Genomic DNA, 21,117 nt, shown 5'->3' with positions numbered 1-21,117 from the left:
TGGGTCAGGTGGGTCTGGGTTCAAAGAGGCTCTGCTTCTTATTTGCTGTGTGACCTCACTCCCTCTCTCTGAGCCTCTGTTTCCTCCTTTGAAAAATCTGGAAGGTATACATAGAACCTGTTTGGAAGGTTGTTACAGGGGTTAAGGAGGTAAACAACGTTGATGAAATGACAAACAACATTTAGTGCCTGGTGGTGGTGATTTTATTGTCGCATTATGCAGCCAAGAACTTGGCATAAAGATTCAGACATCCCAGGGCCAAGTGGGTGGTCTCCAGAGCCTCTGGAGATAAGCATCTTTCAGTCTTAGGAATTCTCCCTTCCCCTTTACTCCACCTTCGGGGCAGTCTCAGAAGGAAGGGGCTCTGAACCCAGCTCAGACACCCGCTGCCCACATACATGTATTCAATAAGCGTTAACCACCCCTGAGTGCTTGGCCCATGCTGGGACCGCTGAAGGAGTCAGAGTGCACGGCCCTCAAGGTGCCGACCGTCCAAAGGGAGCATGGAGAAGGTGACGTACCCTGTGATGTTGATGCCGTGGATTCCAAGGCTATGGGGGCAAGAAGAGGGCTCCTGACCCAGCCCTGGAGTCAGCGGGGAGCTTCCTGGAGGAGGGTGTCACGACCAACCACCATCTTGCTTGTCAGACGTTTTCCTCTCAGAGCTGAGGTCAGGACTGGGCATGTGCTCCTATTTCCCAAAGGCTGTGCCATCTCTTGCCCCCTGCCCAGCCCGCTGCTCTGTGCGCCTACCTTCCAGCACACAGCTAAGCATCAGGAGGGCTCAAGACCCAGGGATGTGAGAAGTGGGCAGGGCACCACCCTCAGGACCTCTGGGTCTCGGTCCAGGGCTCTGCTGCCCTCTAGTGGCAGAACTGAGAAGTACTCTGCTCCCTCTAGAGCAGCGGTCCTAACCTTTTTGGCACCAGGGACCGGTAATGTGGAAGACAATTTTTCCACGGACGGTGGGGATGGCGGGTGGTGGGAGATGGTTTCTGGATGATTCAAGTGCATTATATTTATTGTTCACTTTATTTCTATTATTATTACGTTGTAATATATAATGAAATAATTATACAACTCACCATAATGCAAGATCAGTGGGAGCCCTGAGCTTATGTTCCTGCAACTAGATGGTCCCATCTGGGGGGTGATGGGATACAGTGACACCCGAAGTGTGTTGCTTATGTCCAGTCTACTAGGTAAGATGCAGCTTAATCGTCACTTGCCACTCAATGATAGGGTTTTGATATGAGTCTGCAAGCAATTGATTTATTATGGTCTCTGTGCAGTCAAACCTCTCTGCTAATGATAATCTGTATTTGCAGCCGCTCCCCAGCGCTAGCATCACCACCTCAGCTCCAGCTCAGATCATCAGGCATTAGATTCTCATAAGAAGCGCACAACCTAGATCCCTCGCCTGTGCAGTTCATAGTAGGGTTCACGCTCCTATGAAAATCTAATGCCACCGCTGATCTGACAGGAGGTGGAGCTCAGGCGATGCGGAGGGCTGTAAATACAGATGAAGTTTCGCTCGCTGGCCTGCCACTCACCTCCTGCTGTGTGGCCCAGTTTCTAATAGGCCACAGACCGGTACTGGTCCATGGCCCAGGGGTTGGGGACTCCTGCTCTAGAGGAAACTAGTTAATGAACAGCAATCACTTTTTTTAAAAAATGATGTTGATGATATTCATCACTTTACAATTTGTAAAGTTCCTTCTCAGTCAATCATAGGCAGCAGGGGGAGGGTGCAGGATACTGGACTGAAATCATATGGGATTTAAGTCCTGAGTCAGGTTCCAACTGGTTATGTGACCTTGGACAAGTCATGTCACCACTCTGAGCCTCATTCACTCTGTAGAATGGGTGACAAAAATAGGGTTATTGTGGGAATTCCCTGGCAGTCCAGTGGTTAGGACTCCGCGCTCTCACTGCCAAGGAGCCGGGTTCATGGGACATGGCAAAAAAAAAAAAAAAAAAAAAAAATTAGGGTTGTTGTTAGGATGAAATGACCTTATGCCTGGCACATAATTTGAACTGAAAACAAAACCACCATAATTGTTATCATAATAACACTTGCCCAGTCTGCCATATATCCTGCATATATCATAATGCTTTTTGTAAAGTCCTCTTTCAAACTGTCACCTCCTCTAATCTGCATTATCATTCCAATTTAACAGGGGAGGGAATTGATCAAAAACAGGAAGTAACTTGCCTAGAGCATCATGGCTTATAAGTGGTAAAACAGGACTCAAAGCCAGGTCTGCCTGACTCCAGCTCCAGTGCTCACTTCCCCACACCCTGCTTTGGAAACTCTAAAGCACCTTAAAATTTCCCGAGTCCTTATTGCCTGATTTAAATAAACAAGCACAGCCTCTGCCCCCTTCAGCCTCTTTCTCCACCTTCTCCCACACCCACACCAATGCCGGGTGGGCCTAACAGCTGACCCTTTCTCTCCTTCCTGACCAGGTCCCTGGCCCTCAAGGCAGCTCATGAGCCAAGAGCTTGAGAGTGGCTTCCAAAATTCATCGTGTCCATCCTCCTGCACCCCACCCAAGCAGATGACTGTTCATCCTGTTCTTCACGCTACTCAGGGGAGGAGATTCCATAACTCCACTTCCTCCACCCGCCCAGGTGTTTGTTACAGTTCCCACAGCTGGGAAGTTCTACTTTATGTCTAACCAGAGTCCTTCCTGCTGCAGTTTCAGCCCATTTCCTTTTCTTCTTCCTCTGAGGAGTGTCAGAAATATAATCTTGGGAGGACACTTGAGACCCAGAGAGAAGGACCCTGGAATGGGGAAGGATCACTCAGGGACAGGAAGTGAGAGCTGAGCCCAGGTTCAAATCCAGGTCAGGGCAGCAACAGTGGCTGAGCTGGTCTCCTGGTGCCCAGGGCAGCCTCACCCACAGCCTGAGGACACCTGTGCTCACCCCCTGCCCCACTGCCACCATGTGGCTCCTAGCAGGGGGGTGGTGTGGGAACCGAGGGGCAGAGCGGGTGCGAGGGGACACAAAGAGCTCAGGCTCAGGAGTCACGTGGAGCTGGGTTCGAATCCCCTCAAGCCCCTCAACAAACACTTGCTGAGTGTCTCCTCTGTGCCAGGTGCTGCATGCGGCACTGAGGCCACAGCCAGGGTCCCTGCCCTCGTGGAGTTCACAGTCCAATGGGGGAGTGACAGTCAACAAGTCAATAGATAAATAAACAAGGAATCCCAGAGTGGCAAGAGGGGAGGTAGGGAGACCACGTATGCCACGGTGATCACGGAAGGTCTCCTGAGGAGGTGGCGTTTGAGCCAAGTCCTGAATAACAAGAAGGGGCCAGACCTGAATATCTGAAGGGAGAACATGCCAGAAGGAGTGAGCAGCCAGGGCAAAAGCCCCGAGGTTGGAATGAGCTTGTAGTCTAAAGACCAACTAGAAAGATGGACAGGGCAGGCTCGCTGCATGGGGTTCTCGTCTCTGGACTCACATGGTGCCTTTTTCTCTCTTTTTTTTTTAAAGAACTTTTTTTTTTTTTTTTTTTTTTTTTTTTGGCCGCACCTCACAGCATGTGGGATTTTAGTTCCCTGACCAGGGATCAAACCCACGCCCCCTGCAGTGGAAGTGCGGAATCTTAGCCACTGGACCACCAGGGGAGTCCCACGTGCCTTTCTCTTTGAGTGTCAGTCTTCTCTGTAAAATGGGATCAACAATACCCACTTAACATGAAGATGGACATACAGGCCTTATCCCAGGTCTTGGTAAGTGGTCAGTAAATGGTACCTGGTATACATATATATACATATATTTTTTAATAAATTTATTTATTTATTTATTTTTGGCTGCGTTGGATCTTCGTTGCTGTGCGAGGGCTTTCTCCAGTTGCGGCAAGCAGGGGCTACTGTTCCGTTGCGGTGCGCAGGCTTCTCATTGCGTGGCCTCTCTTGTTGCGGAGCTCAGGCTCTAGGCGCGTGGGCTTCAGTAGTTGTGGCACACAGGCTCAGTAGCTGTGGCTCGTGGGCTCTAGAGCGCAGGCTCAGTAGTTGTGGTGCACGGGCTTAGTTGCTCCGCGGCACGTGGGATCTTCCCAGACCAGGGCTCGAACCCATGTCCCCTGCATTGGCAGGTGGATTCTTAACCACTGTGCCACCAGGGAAGCCCCGTACCTGGTATTTCATCATTGCTCTAATAACAGGTTCATGGGTGGCATCCTTCAGGGTTTAATTTCAACACCATGCCCCAGCCCCAAACTATCCACACCATGCACACGGGCTGCGCAACCATTCAGTGAGGTGTTGAAGTGTTTTAGGTCTTGTCCAAGTGTACTGCACTTCACAGTTTATAAAGCATTTCCTCCCATCCTTCCATTGCCCTGCAGAGTTAGGTGGCTGTGGAAATCTTTGGAGTCACTGGATGGCAGAGTGTCTGTCTGTCCCTGGCCCACAGCAGGTGCTCAAAGGATTTCAGGTCCAGGTCCTGCCACTCCTGCCTCCATGATGAACTTTCAAATTCCAAAGGCCTTTCTTACCAAACTTCCTTCATCTGCAGAAAGGATCATTTTCCAGCCACATAGATTCCTAATCCTGGGAGGTTCTGAATCACAGCTAAGCTCTGTTGGAATCAGAAGCTGAGCCTCCATGTAAACCCAGAAAAAATACTGGAGCAAGAATGATCCTTGGACCCTCTCACATGGAAGCAAATCAGGAGCAGGCCAAAGTCAAGGTCAGGTCAAGGACTCAAGCCACTGACTCCTTCTCACTTCCTGACAGGAAACAGCTTCTCCTCAAGCTGCTGGTTCCCAGAGGAGGGCAAATCCTGCGTCTCTCTGCTCTGCTGTGTCCTTGTCCTGCCACCTCCATTTCAGCTTTTCAAGTTGTAGCTTGGGTGACACCACCTCCGGGAAGCCTGCCCTGATCCCTTGTAAGAGCTGGCTGCTCCCTTATTTGCCCACCCACAGCCCCAGGGTTCCTCCTACCAGGGTAAAGTTTCTGTTGAAGTTTAACTCACAGGTATAAAGCACACAGGTCTTGAGCGGTTAGCTGAATGGATTGTCCCCAAATGAACAGCCTGTATAAACAGCATCATCAGACTCCTCCCCCACAAGTTACTAGTCCTGCCCCAGGGCATCCCCACCCTGACCTCTACCCCTCAATTAGTTTTGCCTGTTTCTGTACTTTATGCAAAAACAATTATCTAAGAAGTCCCCTTTTGTGTCTGGCTTCTCTCTCTTTACGCATAGTTGCAGATGGTTTATTCTCATTACCGTTCCAATGTGAACGGTAATACTCATAGCATTCCCATGTGTGACTAGACCAGAATTTATCCATTTTACCATTGATGAGCATTTGGGTAATTTCCAGTATTTTTGTCAGTTAATGAATAGTACTGCTAAGAACATTTTAAATAGTTCGTGTTTTGGGGGCCACATGTGTACAGATTTCTGTTGGGTGTATATGCAAAGAAAGAAGCAAGGGACCTCCCTGGTGGTCCAGTGGGTAAGACTCTGTGCTCTCAATGCAGGAGGCCCAGGTTTGATCCCTGGTCAGGGAACTAGATACCGCATGCCACAACTAAAAAAGATCCCACATGCTGCAACTTAAAAAAAAAAAGATCCCGCACGCCGTAATGAAGATCCCACATGCCGCAACTAAGACCTGGTGCAGCCAAAATAAATAAATAAACAAACAAACATATATATATTTTTTTTTTTTAAAAAAACCAACAACAACAAAGAAGTGAAATTACTGGGTCATAGGGTGGGCATGTACTCGGCTTTAGCAGATGCAGCCAAACTGTTTTCCAAAGTAGTTGTGCCAGTTTACACCCTGCCAGCAGAGTAGGAGAGTTCCTGCTGCCCCACATCCTGGTCTACTCTCAAAACTGTCTGGTAGCCCCCGCACTGCATCTGTTCACTTGTCTGTCTCACCGATTAGGGTAAGAGGAGGCTGTCCGAGCCCACGTGGCCCACAGGAGACACAAATGAGAGAGAGGAGAATGAAGGGGATTAGAAAGAAGCACAGAAGGGGACTTCCCTGGCAGTCCAGTGGTTAGGACTCTGCACTTCCACTACTGGGGGCCCAGGTTCGATCCCTGGTTGGGGAACTAAGATCCCGCAAGCCGCATGGTGTGGCCAAAAAATAAACTGTAACAAAATTAACTCTAAACAGACTGCAATAGGGCTTCCCTGGTGGCGCAGTGGTTAAGAATCTGCCTGCCAATGCAGAGGACACAGGTTCAAGCCCTGGTCCAGGAAGATCCCACATACCGCGAAGCAACTAAGCCCGTGCGCCACAGCTACTGAGCCTGCGCTCTAGAGCCCACGAGCCACAACTACTGAAGCCTGCGTGTCTAGAGCCCGTGCTCCACAACAAGAGAAGCCACCACAATGAGAAGCCCGTGCACCGCAACGAAGAGTAGCCCCCACTCGTCACAACTGGAGAAAGCCCGCGCGCAGCAACAAAGACCCAATGCAGCCAAAAATAAATAAATAAAATAAATAAAATTTTAAAAAATAAATAAATAAACAGACAGCAATAAGTTAAACTACATTTAAAAAAAAAAAAAGCACAAAGAGGGAGAGAGGGAGAGAGAGGAGAGAGGGAGAGAATGAACAAAGAAAGGCGAATATCTCTGTGCTGTGGGCTCCATGCTGGCTGCCCCGGAGGTAAGTGCCTGCTGGGGCTGAAGCTTTGGCTCTGGTTCACCCTGAAACCTCATTGTGCCCTAAAAATGAACAATTGAATAAGTTTCTTTCTCAAGTCATTTCAGGATAAAGTCTTCTAAACAATAGGTTCAGAGTTTGGGAACTATTGGGAGGGGCGGAGAACAGCAGGATCCCCTCAGTCACTGCAGAAGGGGCTTGGCACTGGGCGGGAAGCCTTTGAGATGAGCTCCTGGAAGCCCATGGCTTGGACACTGGCTGAGCAGACAGCCTCAGGGGCCAAAACCCCTGCCCCAGACATGCCCACCCATCTCCTGTCCTGCCCAATACCACCCCCACCTCCCTCCGTCTCCTGCAGCAAGCAGGGGCAGGGCCCTGGGTCCTTGGCCAAGGCCAGATGCCAGGGCACAGCCTACTGTGCAGAGGTTCCACTGAGAGAGGGGCTCCCCCAAGATGCCTTGCCCGGATATACCTCCTGAAGTAGACCCCATGGGACCCCGTGCAGCCTGCCTCTCTGCCCGGCAGCACGGCCACAAAGAGAGCCACCCCCCACCCCCGCCAGCCCCCAGCAGCCTAGCCCAGACTCCGGTGTCAGCCAGATGTGCCAGGGCAGGTTGAATGAGGAGAGCTTGTTTCCTCTGCTTTGCCAACCTGGTGCCAACCTTGGCTATCGCCCTGCAGATTCAGCACTGGAAGAAGCAGAGAGGCCGTTTGCTCTTTACTCAGTGCAGGGAAGTCCCGTTCCTGGACTCTCTGAGTTCCTTAAATCCTCAAGAAACAGAGGCCACACCACCTCACAAGGGCTCCCATGTCTTGGCTATGCAGCTCTGACAATAAAAGCCACCATTTTTTGCAATTTCTTATGGACCAGGCACTGTGTCAACCTTACATACTGTATTTCACAGTGGCTCCGTGAAGTAGGTACTATTATCACCATCCCCATTTTGCAGAGGTGGAAACTGAGGTTTAGAGCCATTATGCATCTTGCCTAAAATCACATTTTGTGTGTGTGTGTATATATATATATTTTTTTTCCTACCTCTGTCTGATGAAAGGGCCTAGAAACAGTGACACCTCAATAGCAATGAGCACATCCAGTGCCCAGATCTTAGTTTCTAAACACCACTCTTCAGTAAAAGGAACCATGCTCCTTAGAGAAATGGGTGATTCTGGTGCTGAGAAAGGGAAAATACAACATGAGCCTGGAGCATCGTGTGCCAGAAAGTAAGGAAATGCTCAAAAAGAAAAAAAAAAAGGATGGGGGATGTCACAGACACAGGAGCTAATCTGACAGAGTTCCCAATGGCCAAAGCTGGAACAATCTGAACAATAAAATAAATAACTTAGTATTGAATTATAACCCAAAGAATAAGATAGATAAAGGCATGGGTCCATGCTGATAGAAATAAATGTGGCGGGGGGAGAGGGGGGGAGGTGGGAGGAGGAAAAATCTTCCTAACAGAAGAATTCAAAATAATATATGTAGATATAGCTTCCAGGAGGTGGAGTATGGCTTCCCCCCAACTTGAGTGTGGGCTCCACTTGCTTCAAATAACAGACTGTGAAAAGGAGAAAATAGTAACTTCACAGTGGAAAAGGCTGGCAGACACCAACTCAACCATGTAATCAAGGTTAACACAACCAGTAATAAGTCACGGGGACACCATGTGCCTCCTGGGATGATGTGACAAGAAGGGCACTTCACCTCCGTGGTCTTCTTCCCCCAAACCCACAACTCCTGCCCAGTCATGAGCATCATACAAACCCAAACAGAGGGACAGTCTAACAAAAAACTGACCAGAACTCCTCAAAATTGTCAAGGTCATGAAAAACAAGGAAAGACTAAGAAACTGTCACAGACTAGAGGTGTCTAAGGAGACATGACAACTGCATCCAATGTGGGAACATGGACTGGCTCGTGGAACAAAAAAAAGGACATTAGTGGAAAAACCGGTGAAATCGGAAGAAAATCTAGAGTTCAGTTAATAGTCATGTACCAGCGTTGGTTTCTTAGTTTTGACAACTGTTCCATGGTCATGTAAGATGTTACCATTAGGGGAAACTGCATAAGGGGTATACAGAATTCTCTGTATAATCCTGCAACTTTTCTGTAAACCTAAAATTATTCCAAAGTAAAAGCTATATTTTAAAAACTCATACGGGGGAGCTTCCCTGGTGGCGCAGTGGTTAAGAATCCGCCTGCCAATGCAGGGGACGTGGGTTCAAGCCCTGGTCCAGGAAGATCCCACATGCCGCGGAGCAACTAAGTCCGTGTGCCACAACTACTGAGCCCACGTGCCACAACTACTGAAGCCCGTGTGCCTAGAGCCTGTGCTCTGCAACAAGAGAAGCCACCGCAATGAGAAGCCCGCGCACCGCAACAAAGAGTAGCCCCTGCTCACCGCAACTAGAGAAAGCCCATGTGCAGCAACGAAGACCCAACGCAGCCAAAAATAAATAAATTAATTAATTAAAAAAAATCATACGGGGGACTTCCCTGGCTGTCCAGTGGTTAAGACTCTGCACTCCCGATGTGGTCAAAAAAAAATCATACAGGATATAAATGTATGAACCAGCATTCAAATTCAAATATGTCTGTCCCCTTAGCCCATACACTCCACCTTCCCCGCACCATCTCATGTTAGAAGGTCATTCCCAAAGCCTTCTTCATGGGTCTGAGCTTCTTCCCCTCTCCCACGTTTGCCCTCTCGGACCACCCTAACTCATTTGTTTCCTTTGCCCCATGACCTCCTCTTGAGACATGAAGGATGCTCCTATCCCCTCAGGTGTGTACACATCTCCAAGCTCATTATTCCCAGGTCCTTCCACTCTCTTGGGTGACTTGGGTTTCAGTGAATATTGGCCTCCCTAGCACCTACTCCTCCTTCGCAGCAGCCATCAGATTCCACTTGGGGATCCATGGGGTTCCAGAGAATATAACCTGGTTCCAGAGATAAAGCACATGACTTAGGCTAGGTCTATTAGCACACACCATCCCTTGGCCACTATGATCAGCCCAGAGGTAGCCATGTGACCCAAGCAATGTGACCCAAGCAGGTCTAAAACATCCCAGGACTTTGACAGGGAATGCTAGGACAAAGACGATTCTCTTCTTCCATGTTGGATGTAAATGAAGAAGCCCCTGGAAGCCTTAGGATGAAGACAATTATAGGGACAACAGAGTAGAGAAATGGAAAAAGCTGGGTTGTCAGTGACATCAATGAGCCACTGGATCAAGCCTTGCCTGAAGCCCATCCTGCCACTACACTTCTCAGTTGGCTGAGAAATGTCCCCCCCAAAAGATATCCACATTCTAATCTCTGGAACCTGTGAATGTTATCTTATAGGACAAAGGCAGAGGAGGGGGGTTCTTTGCAGATGGGATTTAAATTAAGGATTATAGGATGGGGAGATTATCTGGGTGGGCCCCAAATGCAACCACATGTATTCTTTTTTTTTTAATTTATTTATTTTATTTTTGGCTGCGTTGGGTCTTTGCCGCTGCGCACGGGTTTTCTCCAGTTGCGGAGAGCAGGGGCTACTCTTCGTTGCAGTGACCAGGCTTCTCACTGCAGTGGCTTCTCTTGTTGCGGAGCATGGGCTCTAGGCTCACGGGCTTCAGTAGTTGTGGCTCGCGGGCTCTAGAGCGCAGGCTCAGTAGTTGTGGCACACGGGCTTAGCTGCTCCGCGGCATGTGGGATCTTCCCGGACCAGGGCTCGAACCCATGTCCCCTGAATTGGCAGGCGGATTCTTAACCACTGCGCCACCAGGGAAGCCCCAACCACATGTATTTTTATAGGCGGGAGGCAGAGGGAGATTAGACAGACACACAAAGAAGGCAATGTGACCACGGAGGCAGAGATTAGAGTGATGAAGCCACGAGCCATAGAATGCTGGCAGCCATCAGAAGCTGGAAGAGGCCAGGAACAATTCTCCCCTAGAGCACATCTCCTCTACAAGACAGAGCACAGCCCCGCCAACACCTGGATCTTGGCTCAATGATACTGATTTCAGACTTCTGGTCAGAATTGCGATAGAATAAAATTCTGTTGTTTTAAGTCATCTAGTTTGTGATAATTTGTTAAAGAAGCTGTAAGAAAAAAATCCAAGAACTAATATATTCTCTTTAATATTTAAGACTATTTGAATCTGATATTTTGTTAATTGCGGCCAAAAGCAGTCTAACTGATATACAGCCCCTTGCTCACCCTCCTCTGGTTAAGAGGTGAACTCTACAGAAGGGCCAATCCCCAGTGGGAGGTAGCCAGAGACCCTCCTGATCTTTAGCTGGGGAAATAGGGCTGGGGTGGAGGCAGCACCAAAAGGCTCACAGACTCCAAGCAAAGGCATTACGGGACTTTATTTACAGACAGGTCACAGCAACCAGGGCCCACACAGGCTCAGGCCAGAAGACTCCAAATACATATACATGTACAGGTCCCAGCACCCATCAGCACCAGAGCCATTGCCAGCCAGGTCCCTGCCAGAGGGACCAAGAGTCAGGCAGTGTCGAGGGCAGGAAAGGGAGAGGGCCCCAGTCCTTGCCAGATATCAGAGGTCACAAGTTGTGGCCCCCAAGCCAGAGGAAGAAACTACCCTCGTCCCTGAATTGTGGACACTGAGGAGCATGAGGACAGGGGAGACGCCCTCCTGTGTCCAGCCTGTACTCTCAATGCCAGGCCTCGGAACGGAAGTCCCAGCGACAGCAGCTTGGGGCATGGAGACACTGCAGGCCCCCTCCAGACCTGTCCAGGAGCCGGGCGTGGAGCAGGTGTCCCAGGCCATGGCTGCCCATCACACGGGGGGCTCCCCCAGTTTGCTGGTGGCACTTGTGATCCGCTTATTTTCCCGGAGGTTTCGGAGGCGGGCACTGAGGCTGCTGATCTCTTCCACGTAGGCCTGGGGCACCCACCCTTTCTCACCATCTGCCAGGCGGACCCCCTCCAGCCAGCCTAAGGGCACATAGGCCAGGAGTTGCATCAGTGGCATCAAAGGAACACGTGGGCTAGGTCTTCGAGGAAACATCTAGGCCCTGATACAAGCCTCGTCTGCAGCCCTGGGGCCGAGGTGACATCATCTCAGCACCCCCCAGACCCAGGAAGGAGCATGCCTCTAGCAGACTTGTAGATGAACTTCTGACCTGTTTTTCCTGACGTCCTCTGAGAAGGGATTTCCCACTCTCCCTCATCAGTTACTCTCAATCCTAATCTTTGCAAGCAGGAAGTTCCTCCTCTTGTCTAACTTGATTCTTGCATGCTGTGGTTGATCAACACTTGCATAACCTTTTTCCTGTGCAGTCTTAGCTATCTAGCTACTTCCTGCCCACCGAAGCCCCATCAGGGCAACCTTCCCAGGAGGCCCCTCTCACCATCACTGGTCCGGGTCCTCACTGCCAGGATGTCAGTCTTCTCCAAGGTCAGCTCGTCTGGCTGCAGTGCCTTGTATGTCCTGACACACTGAACCTGGGGGCGGTCTGAGAGCCCAAGGGAGAGTGAGGGAGTCCCCAGGGTAGGATGGGGCAGGGGGAGGCAGGGAGAGGCAGCAGGAGCAAATAAGGGGTGGGAGGGTAGTCTCTGCTGCTGCTTTTCCTCTGTCCACCCTGGCCACTCTTTTCTCTGACCCTAAACACAAGTTCTAGGTGAATCCAGTCTCTCCCGGCTTCAATACTGCTTCTGTGCCTGGGCTCTCATCTCCCCAGCTCAATTCCATACTTTGTTCCTGACTTCCTGGTCTAACTGCCCCCAGAAAGCCCCCACAAAACAGTAATGGTCCCTTTGTATGCCCCCTCATGCTACTCTGGTGCCCCCTCCAGTCTCTCCTTCTCGACTGAGATACAAGCCACATCACTCCCCCATTTATAATCCTCCAGGGTTTCCCGCTCCTCTTGGAATAAAATCCAAAGTCCTCCCCACAGCCTACAAAGCCCTACACAGTCTGGTGTTGCCCCCCTTGCTAACCTCCTCACCTCCCTCATCTTCCCCTCTCTCCTTCGCTCATGAAGCTCAGCCACACTTGTCACCCTGCTGTCCCTCAAACACTCCAGGCTCCCTCCTGCCTCAGGGCCTTTGCACTGGCTGTTCCCCCTTCCAGGAATGATTTTCCCCAGATCTTTTCATGGCTGCCCCTCCCCATCCTTCAGGGGCCTTCCCTGACCACCTCTTTGGAGTGGGAAGTTTACCCTCCAACCCAAACAGGACCTCTAGCTCAAGTCAGAGAATCAGCTCCATTCCAGGCCCTCAGCCCCTTCTACCACACTAGGTGGGCTGGCAGTATCGGGAAAACCACAGGCCTTGGGGCCAGACCAGCTTATTGGCTGTATGACCTTGCAGGTTACCTAACATTACTGGGCCTCAGTTTTCTCAGATAGGAAAAATGAACCTACCTAATAGGATCGTCATGAGGATTAAATAAAATAAAGGCATATACAAAACCCCTAGCACCCTGGCACATGGAAGGTACTGGGTGGAAATGAGTTCCCTACCTTCACCTTCATTAGCTTAGCCTTCACACCCTCTCTCAGAAACCGTCCAAAGCTACCTGGTACCCACTATACCAAGATGCTCTCTGATTGGGCTGCACCCTAGCTTACCAGCCTCATTTCATACCCAGAGAAGCCTCTGGATCAACAGAGCAGATCCCTCATCCTACCACCCCCACCCCTGTGCCCCAGCCACTCTGGTTTCCGTCCTCTTTGCAACTGATGCAAAGCTAGAGACAGACCTGGGTTCCAGTCTCAGCTCTGCCACTTACTAGCTGAACTTGGACAAGTCACTTTACCTTTCTGAATCTGTTTTCTAACTTGTAAAATGGGGACAAAATGGGAGGATGTAAAAGGCTATGTCATCTCCAGGGTGCTACCTGTGCACGTGGAGGTTGGTCTGTCCTATGTCAAGCCTACCCATCCTTCAAGCTTTCACAGAGCTGCCCCTGCCTGCCCCAGGCCAGTTGATCTCTCTTCGCACTAGCCCCGCTGGCAACAGGACACCCAGGATTGGAGGAAAGGGGAGAGCAATGAGGTACCCAGCCCAGGGAATGTGGCTCTAGTCGCAGTAGGGGGCAGGCTGTTACCTTCCCCCTCGCTGATGACCTCCTTGTCCTCCTGGGGGTTAGAGGGGCACATGGCTGAGATCCATCGCTGCTTCTCACTTCTAGGAAGAGGGGGGCTGAGTTGTCACAACATGCAAAGTGCAGTCTCCCAGGGCCAGGGTGGTGAAACCGGAGCTGGGAGAACTGGGTACGATGTCCAGACCTGGGACCCAGGATCAGGTCTTCTCTACCCCAGAGCCCACCCACAGCCCTGTTCCCAAGCCGGTGCCCCACCCAGCTCTGAGCATAAGAACAGAACAGGTGCAGGACACCCTGGATGCCAGCTCTGCCCATGTCCAGCCTTATGCCGCCATCCTGAAGCCAGAGATAAAGGCCTTGTGCCTGCCGGGGGGTCCTTTCCCCATACCCAAGCCCACTCACTCTGTCCGGGCCCTCAGTAGGAACTGGTGCTTCGTGTGCTGCCCATGGAGGAGTTGAAGGAGGAACACATGGCCAGGGATGCCCTGGAGCTTCAGGCTCAGGTCCTTCACCTGCAGCTCAGCCATCTTGGCGTGGACAAAGACGGCGAACTTCCCCAGCCTGCAGGACCAGAGGAGGCGAGGTCAGCCTGGCCCCCACCCTCAGGACGAGGTGAGTTCTGATTGGAAGAGAGGAGAAGGGGTCACCTGTCCCTCTAGGACCCTCCTCAAGGAAACTTGGCTGCACAGGGCACCGCTTCCCTGGCAGCCAGCAAAGTCCCTAAAAGGAACGGGGGCTCCATTCGTGCTGGCTCACTGACAGAGGTGGAAGGTGATGGAGACCAGTCCCTGGCCGTCAGGCACACTTTCCACTTCTCTCTGAACCTCTTCCTGGAGGCTCTGTTCCAAAGAACCAACTGGGCAGCTCCCCTGATGAGATCTATGGACTGTTTCGTGTCTGACTCTCTAACTGGTAGAGAAGCTGAACTTTGTCTCATTTGCCGCTGTATCCCAGCGCCCAACACTGCCAGGCCCACTGTTTGGGTCTGATAAACCCTTGTGGGAAGGATGGGTGGGTGGGTGGGTCAAGGATGTTCCATAAATTCCTTCATCTCAACCCACCTAAACAAAACCAGTATCTCCTACCCCAAACCAGGTCCCTTCACTGTTCCCCATTCCAGTGAAAGACGCCACCAAGTTGCCCAAAACTTGAGAAACTCAGTCCTCATTCTCACCTCTTTCCTCCCTCTCCCCCAACACCCAACCAGCAGCTGTGTCCTATCTGTCTATCTCCTTATTGTCCCCAGAATCCAGTTATCCCCAAGCCCATTACCACTTCTGGAGCATCTACTCTCATCTGGGCAGTTACAAGAGCTTCTGGTCTCTGCCCTTCCAGCTCATTCTCCAAATTGGCCAGGAGTAAATATCACTCCTCTGCTTAACTCCCCATGTTCCCTACTGCCTTCAGAAAGTCTAGCCTCTCTGCCATGACTTTCAACATCCCAACTTCCTTCTCCTGCCTTTCCCCTCTACAAATCCAGCCATACTAGGCTTCATTGTCTCCCAAACATACTCTGCTCTTATACCCTTCTGTGACTTGGCTATAAGCCCCCAAATTTCTCTACCTGAAAAACTCCTACTTATCCTTCAAAACCCAACTCAGATGTTCCTTCCTCTGTGAAACTACTGATTCTCACCCCACACCAGGGGATACTACAGTATACTACCCCCTTCCATCAAAACCCTGAACAGGTGGTTATCAGGATGTATTTTCACTGGTCTGAGAGCTCCTACACACTTTGGAGGGCCCAGTACAGAACAGGGATTCAGTGATGCTTCATTGAATGAATGAGTAAATCAGCAATGAACTCTTTTCACGGCATAAGATGTCCATCCTTCGTGGCATAAGATGTCCATCCTTTTCATGGCATAAGATGTCCCATCCAGCCTTAAGGCTTACTTCATTCCAGAAGTCTCTCCCTCATCCCAAACTTATAATAACCAAGGCTAATACTGAGTGAATGTTCATTATGTACCAGGCACTCTGCTAAACTCTTCACATATTATTATCACATTGAATCTCCCTTCTATTTTACATATGGAAGACAGGATAGTACAATAGTTAAGAGCCTGGGATCTGGCATCAGACAGACCTGGCCTCCTCCTGGCTCCTGCACTTACTAGCTCCATGATCTTGAGAAAAACAAGGGAGACTACTTCTCAGGAAGATGATTAGAGGATTAAAGGGAACAATCCACATAGCATGCCTGGAACAGAATACGCGCTCAGTAAATGTTGATTATTATCATTATGACTCAGGGGAGATTGGGACTCTAGGGTTGTGCTTTTAATCTCTGCTCCAATTAGCTTAAGCTCAGAGCAGCTTCAAAGTTCTTGGCACACAGTTCAGCCCTTGATTCTTAGGTCCAGAAGATGGACTTGCCCTAGGTCTGCCTTTCCTAGGGGAACCTCCAAGGCTCAGGGTGCCCTGGCAGCACAGCCTGTCAGATGGACTGATTGTGAGCCCATTGGTGGGGAAGAAGAGAGCTCCACTCTCATCTACACCCACCCCCGCCCCGACTCACTCCTTCCTCCGGGAGAGCAGCAGGCAGTCATTGAAGAGGTGCAGGTAGACCGCCTTGCTGGACAGCTTCAGCTTGGCAGGGGGTGCTGCGGGCAGTGGTGCCAGCTCCACCAGCTCCCCGTGCCGAACCAGCCAGCGGGCCTGAGAGATCAGCGGGAAGATCTGGGAGGATAGAGGAGGCAAGGGGGAGCACAGGTCAGGCCGGGCGCAGCAGGGCAGAGAGCACAGGGCAGGGGATGGGAGGGCTGGACAGTGATGAACTGGCTTGCAGCCCCCAGGGAAGGAGGAGACAGGGCTGCCCCTTCGCGTGCCCCATCCTATCAGCTGAGGTCATGCACCTTGCCCTCAAAGTGGATCTTCTTGCTCAGGTGAATGAGCTCCTCTGTCCTCTTCATGGACTGCACACTGGCATTGCACTCTTGCACCAGCTGGGGAGACCAGAGGTGGGTCACCTGCAGCATCCCCTACCCTGGCTCCCAGAGTCCAGCCTCAGGCTCCCACCTGGGGACCAGAGACTCTGAAGGCTGGGGCTCCTTTAGAGGCACACAGGGATTCCGGGGAGGCCCCTGGAAGCCAGACATCCCCTGCCCTGCCGAGCTCACCTCCTTGAGTGCATTGAAGGCCTTGGTGGCCATGTCTTCGTCTTCTGAACCCTGTGTTGTCCGCTTCAGGATGTTCTGGAGGGTGGAGTCAGCGCAATGAGGCAGGCTGTGACCTCTCCCAGTGACCCTGCCCAGCCGTGGGTGCCCGGAAGGGGCTGTGGAGGGCACGGCAGCATCTCCCCCACCCAGCCCTCCCCACAGCCCGGTGCCCTCTAGGTACCTCCACCAGCATCTTGAGGCGGGTGATCCTCTGAAACGGGAGGATGAGGAAGGAGGTGAGGGGCAGACGCTGGCACACGGGAGACTCCTCCAGGCGAGCCAGGATGCTGGGGAACTTGGGGTTCTCCAGGCTGGAAAATGGGGAGAGGGGAGGGTCTGCGATCACAGGTGACCCTGAACTTCTGGATCCACGACTCCAGCCACCCCATTTGTCCTTGAGGTGCCTTCTCAGGTCTAGCCTTCTCCTGGCCACAGAGCCCTTTTCAGGTACCCCTCCCCTCCCAGGTCACCCTTCCTCACCCAGTCCTCTGCACCTACTGCTGCCTGAGACTCCCCTATCCTCCCCCACCTCCCCTTTCAGAGCCCCCAGCCCTACAGCAGGCGCTGGTAGGTGCGCTCCTGATAGGCCTGGTTGGTGACATAGGGCAGGTAGACGCGGCGGAAGGCCGGACAGTGGTGCAACACAACATCGCACACGCTGAAGCGCAGGACATCAGCCTCCAACCGCTGCTCCAGGTCCTGTAGGAACCTGAATGGTCAGAGAGGCGTCAGGGCCAGCACCAGGATGAGACCCGAGATATGGGAGCCCAGGCTCGGTCCCTGACTCCCGGTGATGCCAGACCACTCCCTCACCTCTCGCTGGTGCTCTTGACCTCGGGCAGTTTGGAGAACAGCCACTGCTTGTCCTGCACCCCCAGACACTCACTCAGCTCGGCCGAGCCTAAGAAGTGGCCCACGGCCACCGACAGGCTGTGGATGTATGAGGCCTCGGACGTAATCAGCTCAAATTTGGCCTGAGGGCGGACGCAGGGTTGAAAAGGCCGAACCAGCCCACGCTGAATGCGCTCGCTTCGCCCACCGCGCACACTCCAAGCCCTGGACACCACCTCCTTAGACGTAGCTGCACTCCCGTGTCCCCTCCCCTTCTCTAGCCTCACCCCGGATCTGGCGCCAGATGGGGTTCGGAGACACGCCTCCTGCTTCTTGCGATTGTCCAAACCCTACTGCAGCCCTGGTTTGCGCCCCTAGCTCCGCCCATCCAGCCGGGTCCTAGTCTTCTGGTGGCCCTGCCCCTCCCTGGTGCGCCCTCCCATTAGCCCCGCCCTCCCGCCGACCCCGCCCCTGCTCTTCTTCTCGCCTGGTCCTGCGCGCACCTTGCGTTTTGCGCTCTGCATGGCTCCCTCCTCCCGGTCCCCGCTTTCAGTGCTCTCTGTCATAAGGCCCAGCCTGATTCCGCCCTTCCTCTGGCCCTGCCCTATCCTAGGCCTTGCCCCGTTGACACCGCCCCTCCATCGAGCTTCCCCACTCGCCTTTGGCTCCAGGGCTCCTGCGTCCTCGCTTGCATTTAGCCTCACCTTGTCGTGTTCTAGACCCATCTTCCCCATTGACAGCCCCTCTTTTGTGGCCCCTCTTTCCCCGCTGGATCCCATGGCCACCTACTGCAGTTTGTAGTCCCGCTGGCCGGGTACCCCTGCGGCCCGTGTCGCCGCAGAGTCCGCGGACCACCTACTCCTGACCCCGCCCCTTATGTTGCCCCGGCCTCTTTGGGCCCCAGGACCGCCTCCCACGGCTGGCAGTCCCGCCGGCCCCGCCCGCCGGGTCCCGGCGCCCACCTCCTGCAGTTTACAGTCGCGCAGGCTCAGCGTAGCCAGGACGCCGCTGCCGCGCACGTCGGGGATGTCTTGCCACAGCGAGAAGGTGGAGCCTCGCGCCGAGCGCTGCGCCCGGAAGGAGCTGCTCGGAGAGAGGTTGGCGCGCGGCGGCCCGGGCCCCTCCTCCGCGCCCTCGGCCTCGTCCCCCGGGCCCTCCTCCTCGCGCTGCTGCCGCCGCAGTTCGCGGGCGCTGGCCACGTCGCTATATTCCTGGTAGAGCACCGCTGGGCGGGGAGAGGGGCGGGGGAGGGCCGTGGGGCGCCCGCCAGCCCTGCCCGGCTCTTCCCAGGCTACCCCGAGGGCCCGCCTCACTTAACCAGCCTTTCCGATGGTTCGGATAGCGGGACTCAGTGAATTCATTAATTCACTCACTCATTCCACAAACACTACTTGAGCACCAACTGCGTGCTAGCCCCTGTGCTGGATACTGAGAGTTCAATTCTCTCCCTCTCACAAGAGCCCTACCTCTCAACTCTCCAAACCCCAGTTTCCCAGTACACCAAAGCCCCTAGACCCTTCCTCGGTGACCCCCTCCCACGTACAGTTAAGGAGGAACCGTGACTGGCGACGCTCGCTGGCGCTCCTGGAACCCGGAGCCGGCTCTTCCTGCGCATCTAGCCTAGGAAAGGGAGTGTCAGGGCCCTTCTTCACCTGTACCCCGCCTCGGACCCAAGGCCGCAGTGGGAGGTGGGTGGTACCTGGGCTCGGGACAGCTGCCATGGCCCCCGCTCAGGTCAACAAGAGCCGGCATCGCCATAGCGTCCACCCGCATGTCTACACTGCGCGACTCTCTTCCAGACGCTTTCCCTGGAGGGGGCAAGAGCTGAGGGAGCGTGGCCCCAAGAGTGCTGCTGGGCACCGGGGCACCACCACACTCCAGCTGACCAGGCCCCAGTCTCAGGTATCCAGTGAGCGTGAGCTGTGCCCCACCCCACGTCTGGCTCTTGGGCTGTTCTTAGGGCCCAGGGGAGGAGGCTGTACCTTCCCGGGCAGCTCCAGGGCCTGACCCTGGGGTCAGTGCCCTGGCTGCTGAATTCCGTCCCAGGCGCAGGGAAGAGTGCAACCGGGTCATCAGCTCAGAGGCTGAGAAGCGCCTCCGCTCAGGCCCCTCGAGGCCCACTCGGGTGGGCCCAGGCAGCTCCAGCGGCCTAGGCTCCCCTGTGCTCAGGGCCTGTTCTGTCGCCTGGCTTGGCTCCAGGAAGACAGCATGGGCCTCAGGGCTGCCAAGGGCCTCTTCTTGCTGGTACACCCGCATCTTGCGCCCTGCAGGGGGGGTGGGGTGAGAGGGCATAGGCTGGCATCCACTGGGGCCTCTCCTCCCTGCCACTGCTCTGTGGCCCTGAGCATCAGGGGGACGTGCCTATGAGAAAGGCCAATGTTTTTGCCAGGATCTTTCCCCAGAGTAATGGGATCAACAAGAGGGACAGAGAGAAAGCAAAGTGCCTGACTGCAGTTGGCAAAGGGTGGGCAAAGGACCAGGCAGCCCAGGCCAGCCACTCACTGTGTAACCTCAGACAAGTCACTTGCCTCCCCTGAGCCCCAGTTCCCTTATCACTAAAATCTATCACTTGTCCCACCTATTTGGGGAATTTGGGGGCTTACGGGTCCTAAAAGAGCCACCCAACCTCTTCCCCATCCTCCCCACCAGGCCGCCACCCCCACACCCTGAGTGACTCACAGGCTGACTTCTTCTCTGAGCCGTGGCTGGCCCGGCGCTGTGGCTGTAGGTGCTGGGGACTCCAGGGTCCCTCCAGAGCTGGGGACTGGGCACTAGGACAGTGTGGCCAGCTGCCAGCCCTGCTGGGCCGCATTCCCCCACTGGTAGAGATCTCGGTGTCTGGGCCTCCTGGGGATGGTGGCCATAGCAGCCCTTGGAGAGGAGCAGGGGTCCCCAGAGACCAGCGGCTGCCAGGTGCCTGCAGCTCCTCTGGAGCGACGGGGAAGAGATCCAGACACACAGGGCTTGGGGGCTGCAGGGTGGGCAACTCCGCAAAGGACAGACTCTCCTGCTGGCACACAGCTACTGGGCGGTGGGCAGTGCTAGGTGACCCAGCCAGACGGGACTGGAGGGTGGGAGGTGGCCCACAGTCCATTCCTCCTTTGCTCTGCCCCCCACCTGGGCCTGCAGGGGAGAAGGCATCAGAGCGAGAAACAGGACAGCAGGGCTGGCCAGTAAGCACCATGTCCTGGAGACCTGGACAAAGCCTTGTGTACACACATCTGTACAAGCACACACACACCTTATTATACAGAAATAGCTAATGCTTACTTGGCACTTACTGAATGACAGGCCAAGTACTTTACACATCTTATTTCATTTAATCCTCACAACAACCCCGAGTTGATGCTATTATTAGCCCCTTTTTATAGGTGACAAAAGTGAGGCACAGAAGTTGTTATTTGGTAAATAATGGA

General features: G+C 53.3%; 1 protein-coding gene across 1 annotated transcript; it reads right to left on the bottom strand.

Annotated features, from left to right (window-relative positions):
• Positions 1-10,983: 10,983 nt before the first annotated feature.
• On the bottom strand, positions 10,984-20,810 carry ARHGEF19 (Rho guanine nucleotide exchange factor 19). The gene is made up of 15 exons (XM_061187070.1): positions 20,381-20,810; positions 19,684-19,965; positions 19,401-19,509; positions 19,245-19,321; positions 18,664-18,926; positions 17,684-17,844; positions 17,427-17,579; positions 17,052-17,181; positions 16,832-16,906; positions 16,568-16,657; positions 16,231-16,391; positions 14,109-14,267; positions 13,710-13,789; positions 12,010-12,114; positions 10,984-11,593 (listed from the first exon to the last, which is right to left on the bottom strand). Exons 1-15 carry the CDS (start codon positions 20,793-20,795, stop codon positions 11,436-11,438), a joined length of 2,418 nt encoding a protein of 805 aa, XP_061043053.1. The 5' UTR covers positions 20,796-20,810; the 3' UTR covers positions 10,984-11,435.
• Between the last annotated feature and the right edge of the window lie 307 nt (positions 20,811-21,117).

This window comes from Eubalaena glacialis, chromosome 3 (assembly GCF_028564815.1).
Source record: "Eubalaena glacialis isolate mEubGla1 chromosome 3, mEubGla1.1.hap2.+ XY, whole genome shotgun sequence".
Lineage (NCBI taxonomy): Eukaryota > Metazoa > Chordata > Mammalia > Artiodactyla > Balaenidae > Eubalaena > Eubalaena glacialis.
Note: the sequence above shows the minus strand (reverse complement) of the source record. Positions and strands in the feature narration are given on the sequence as shown.